Source organism: Convolutriloba macropyga, chromosome 9 (genome assembly GCF_964194025.1).
Source record: "Convolutriloba macropyga chromosome 9, txConMacr16.3, whole genome shotgun sequence".
Classification (NCBI taxonomy): Eukaryota; Metazoa; Xenacoelomorpha; order Acoela; family Convolutidae; genus Convolutriloba; species Convolutriloba macropyga.
Window position 1 is genome coordinate 42,673,157 of NC_134476.1, and position 6,000 is coordinate 42,679,156.

The following is a 6,000-nucleotide window of genomic DNA, read 5'->3' on the forward strand; positions in this document are numbered from 1 at the left end:
AGAAATCAACAAACATACGAACTGTACTCCTATTTTTGGGATATAAAGAGAAACAATTTTCTCACAAAGTTGAATACAGCTAGACCCGACTCCTTAAACGTAAATCTGGAGGCATTTACAGTCAACTATTTCATTTAGCTTTTGAACTCCAAATCCCTTTATCGTTATGTTGGAAAAAATCCTAGCTCGCCATGAAGGCTTCTTGGGTTTTTTTATTAAAGAAACAACAGGAGCTAGAAATTCCTGTAAAACCTACAATTGAAAAACTGAAAAAAATGGAAATTGCACCCAATTTCTGGGTTTAAATAGCGTCACGCGCAATCTGGGAGCTCAAATAGCACGATATATTTGTAACATTAACTTCCAAAATAGTTTAACTTTTAAGGTAATGCGTTAAATCGGCGGGATTTACATTTTTTTCATAGTTTAGAAAAAAACACCATTTAATGAGCCCAATAAATAGAAGAACTCATTTGCTCATGTTTGTTCAGCTATTTCAAAAGAGAGGAGGACCCTGAATATTCCTTTTGGGTTCTCGTTAGTTGCATGGGGATCAGTAGAACTCTCAAAATAAATCCAATTTTTTTCGAGTGGACAGCCAACTTTCGCAAATTCATGTAAAACAGTTTTATAGAAGAAACTTTATTCCACTAACTGCGGAGCTTCCTTCCACTAATCTCCACATCTATCGAGGAGTAGCTCGCATAGCGACTCGCCTGTTTTGTTGTATCAGAAAATTGATGTCCACGAATATGACAAAATTCAGTACTCTTTTCAAAATTGAACATCTTAACTTTTTGCCCCGACAGATTTTCGGAAACAACTACCTAGAGCAGTCAAGAATAAATCAATATCAACAATTTAGGACTATGTTTGTTCTGTTTGGTAAATTAGTTTAAGAGAAATCAACAAACATACGAACTGTACTCCTATTTTTGGGATATAAAGAGAAACAATTTTCTCACAAAGTTGAATGCACCTAGACCCGACTCCTTGAACGTAAATCTGGAGGCATTTACGGTCAACTATTTTATATAGTTTTTGAACACCAAAACCCACTATCGTTATGTTGGAAAAAATCCCAGCTCGCCATTTAGGTTTTTTTGGGGTTTTTTATTAAAAAAACAACAGAAGCAACTCAAAAACTCATCGTTTGGTTGATTCTCGTGTGTTTTTTTTTACTAAAAGAGCGTTATACTTGTTACGACTGGAGTTGTTAACTCATTTACAATTAAAATTTTTTTCTTTTATGAAACTTGTATGATTACCGGGAAACCATACAAATCATATATGACCTTGTATGATTACCGGGAAAAATGAATCTCAAAAACTCATCGCTGGGTTAGCCTGGTGTATTTCTTACCGAATGAGCGTTATAGCTGTTACGATTAGAGTGGTTTAACACTATTTTTGTTTTTTGTATGAAACTTGTATGATTACCGGGAAATCATACAAATCATATATGACCTTGTATGATTACCGGGGATCATATATGACCTTGTATGAAATCAAGGAAAGTTGTATGATGGGCAACCCGGGCAGTTCTGTCTCTCAAGCTCGACATAAAAGCGGGGAGATATTACAATTGTTGAAGACTCAAAGGATTGAATTATTTATTAATTGTTGAATTTAGGAGTCTGTTTTGCGCTCCTCTGTGTACTCTTCGCCGAGCTGTGGTCTCATTTGCAACACTTCTCCCAATGATGTAGCATTCGCTTCTCCATCTGACTCTCTCACTGCACATCGACTGCAACATCATCACCAGATAACTCCCGTGAAGCAGAACAGCTATCTTAACACAGGAAGCAAACAGAGAAAGTGTAGGAGACTCGTCGATTTCCTAGATCTCCTCTCAGGCGTAGAGGTCATTACAGCTGTTTACCTCCCCTCCCCCATTTCAGCAAGATCGTAGTTTGTAAATAATTCTAAGATCTCGGTGGGAGGGTAACCATGCAGTGACACAGAGAATGCACAATGTTTGCGGATTGAACTGCCACCTAGGGAAATATTTCATAAGATACTGTGCTTCAGTTGAGAGCTACACGAGTGCGGAAATTTTTAACCTTTGAATGAGCGCTCCACTTTAGTGAACTGAAAATTTCAGCAACTAGGTTGCTGATCAATCCAAGAAAGACGTGCTCTGAGTCTGACTATTAATAAGCTAAGCTGAGAAAGTCGTATGGTCTCTCAGTATTAATTAAGCTTTATCTAAAGGTATATTTCTCTTAGTCTATAAGTTTTTGAATTTCGGCGATTTTCTTATTTCTGACAATTTGCTGCATAGTCTCTAATGTAAGCACAGCTCACATCTTATTTCTAGAGAGAAAACTTTTTTTACTATTTCTTGTTTATTAGCGGCGTTGTGGCTCCGTTCTTTTGAGTTTTAATAAATCGTTTGTGATTTGGTTAATTTGTTATATATTTTTAAATATATGACTATTTGTTCTTATTGTTTTATTGTTTGTTTCCGTGTCATACTACGACATTAATGAGGGTTTCTATTGGCTTTGATGATGAGATCAGTTAATCTTACTTAACTGATTTAATGAATAGCTCATGGTTTTAACGACTTCGACACCGTTTTCTCCAAAATTTTAACTAAATACTTGATTATCAGATGTATCTGTCATTTTCTATTGTAGTCTAATGAGTAATTCTGGACAGGGAGAGATCTCAATAGCTCCCTGTATGGACGGATAAAAGAACCTATCTAATATTTTTAGTTGAGAGCTAATTCTTTTACTTGGGAACTGTTTTCAAAAATAAACGTTTTTTCAAATTTCGCTCTTTTGATCTTTTCCTCACTACTTGTTACCTAATCTCAGCAAAGACAGGTCCCACATTTTTCAGGAGACATGTGATTTTATTGCTCTGAGTCTGACTATTAATAAGCTAAATTGAGAAAGTCTTATTGTCTCTCAAAAATAATTAAGCTTTATCTTAAGGTATATTTCTCTTCGTCTATAAGTTTTTGAATTTCGGCGATTTTCTTATTTTTGACAATTTGCTACATAGTGTTCAATGTAAGCACAGCTCACATCTTTTTTAGGCAGAACACTTTTTTACTATTTCTTTTTTATTACCGGCGTTGTGGCTCCGTTCTTTTGAGTTTTAATAAATCGATCGTGATTTGATTAATTTATATATTTTTAAATATGACTATTTGTTCTTATTTTCCGTGTCATACTACGACATTAATGAGGGTTTCTATTGGTTTTGATGATGAGATCAGTTAATGTTACATAACTGATTTAATGAATTGCTCATGGTTTCAACGACTTCGACACCGTTTTCTCAAATTTTTAACTGAATACTTGATTATCAGATGTATCTCATTTTCTATTGTAGTCTAATGAGTAATTCTCACAGGTAGAGATCTCAGTGTCTCCCTGTATGGATGTATAAAAGACCCTACCTAATATTTTTAGTTGAGAGCTAATTCTTTTACTTTGAAATTGTTTTCAAAAATAAATGTTTTTTCAAATTTCGCTCTTTTGTTCTTTTACCCACTACTCTTTACCTAGTCTCAGCAAGGAGTGGTCCCACATTTATTCAGGAGACGTATATTTTTTTTACTCTGAGTCTGACTATTAGTAAGCTAAGCCGAGAAAGTCTTATGGTCTCTCAATAATAATTCAAAGTTTTTGAAATTCAAAGTTTTTAAATTTCGGCGATTTTCTTTTTTCTGACAACTTGCTACATAGTCTCTAATGTAAGCACCGCTCAAATCTTATTTCTAGGTAGAACACTTTTTTAGTATTTCTTGTTTTTTAGCGGCGTTGTGGCTCCGTTCTTTTGAGTTTTAAAAAATCGTTTGTTATTTGATTGATTTGTTATATGTTTTTAAATATATGACTCTTTGTTCTTATTGTTTGTTTCCGTGTCATACTACGACATTAATGAAGGTTTCTTTTGGTTTTGATGATGAGATCAGTTAACCTTGCGTAACTGATTAAATGAATAGCTCATGGTTTTAACGACTTCGACATCGTTTTCTCCAAATTTTTAACTGAATACTTGATTATTAGATGTATCTGCCATTTTCTATTGTAGTCTAATGAGTAATTCTGGACAGGGAGAGATCTCAATGGCTCCCTGTATGGACGTATAAAAGACCCTATCTAATATTTTTAGTTGAGAGCTAATTCTTTCTCTTTGAAACTGTTTTCAAAGATAAACGTATTTTCAAATTATGTTCCTTTCCTCACTACTTGTTACCTAGTCTCAGCAAAGACCGGTCCGACATTTTTCAGGAGACATACAATTTTTTTGCGGATGCCTGTTAAATGTGAATTGATGTTTTTATTGATACTATTTAGACTTTTTAGAATCTGGTATTAATTGTTGCCAATTTTGACATTTTATTAAGCGTTAATAAAAAAACAGATAATGATTCTCCATGGTGGATTTAATTAATTCATTTTCTCCTTAACCAATGCTCCCAGGGGCTCCAATGGAGTTACATAACACTATCTGGTAGTTGATAGCCGATGGTTGACTTTGCCTCTTTTTAATCTTGTTCTTCTTGTTGCAAAGTCGCATTAGGGAAATATCACATCTGCTTTGAGGTGAAGTACAAGTTGATTTTTTAGTTGAGGTTTTAACTGATGTATTTTCATTTTGTTAGTAATTAAAAAAATAGATTTTGAGTTAGACGGGAATTGATGTATTTTTGAAAGGTTTCTTTCTCTTCCTCATTTGGCAGAAAATTAAGTCAAAAATATGAGCGGGGTCGGAACATTATTGAACGAAGTAATATAAACAAGTAATTTTTCATCAATTAATCATTCAGCTAGGCTTTGGGTGAGTATTGTGACGGCATTTTTGTCGACTGGTATTTGTTGCTTTTTGATGTCAAATTTTCGGGAATTCGGTGTTTCATTACATCATATTTGGAACGAAGTAATAAAGTCAAAATTGAGTAGTAAAAATATTGGTTTCAAAACTTTCGAAAAACGCTAAAATCTATTTAGGAACAACTCAAATTAGATAGAATTGAGCCCTAACTTGTTTACTATTCTTTTATGTTCACTTATTCAATAAACTGTTCACGCATTCCTCAATCTAACGGGAATATGTGCTTATAAAACTGACATACGTTTGCAAGGCTGTGTTTCAAAATCCCAACTTGCTAATTAAGTGTTATTTTCTTATGTGACACCTGATATGCTGTTTACAGGTGGGAACATCTCTCTGTATTTCTCTGCCCAGTGGGGCGCCCTTCTCTTGCCATTTACACGCAGATCCTCAAAAAGTGCAACAACACATAGGTCAGCGAGTCTCATAGCTCATCTTGTATTTTCCAACCTAGTCTTTTTGTAGTTAGCTGTATTGACTTTTGACAAAATTATGTTAACGAGCTCCTGTTGCATAACTTATCGATCAAATAAATAGTGTATCTGCGTGGTATTTAGGCAGTTTGAGACCATACCACACACTATTGCTGGATCCAGACCTAGTAAAGGATGCGGGGAGGGGTGGAAGGGATGCAGACTACTCAACTGGTATTTCTGGTCTGATTGGGGCTGCGTGCTGTAGCAAGCCACTTTACCAGATTGCAGCTGATGCAGATATTACTCTGGGCCATGCAATGAAAGTGGCTATGCATCTCGTGTACTGGGAAAGGGCCAAAATTGCATACCCCATCTGTCAGAGCAGGGTAAACAGAATGTGCTCCTTTTTGCAACAAAAATGTGACAGCTTTTGTATTGGTTTTTTTGGCGTATGAAACGACACGACACGTCATCAATGAGGAACATTCAAAGAGTAGAAGTTAGCATGTCTAGAGAAGAAGTTATCATGATAGACCGGAAATATTTTGAGCCTTTTGTATTAATGGCAGATTTAAGCATATTGTGCTTCTTAATAGCCGCACATTGATAGCTGGGGCTATTATTGGCCCTCTCGTTTTTTTCGACTCGAAGAGGAGTATTGGTTTTCTTGAGTTTTTTTACCGGAAGTACTATTCATTCAGACGGCGCTTTGACCTAAAAGCAAAAG

The 6,000-nt window shown here is 35.2% G+C and overlaps 1 protein-coding gene across 1 annotated transcript in view; it reads left to right on the plus strand.

The window, feature by feature from the left end:
* The window catches only part of LOC142346231 (uncharacterized), a 115,629-nt gene that overhangs the window by 100,804 nt on the left and 8,825 nt on the right, over nt 1–6,000 (plus strand). The window contains exons 6-8 of the mRNA XM_075398746.1: nt 1,634–1,864; nt 5,180–5,270; nt 5,415–5,659. Of these exons, the coding sequence (XP_075254861.1) occupies nt 1,634–1,864; nt 5,180–5,270; nt 5,415–5,659 (567 nt within the window). The remainder of the gene's footprint in view (nt 1–1,633; nt 1,865–5,179; nt 5,271–5,414; nt 5,660–6,000) is intronic.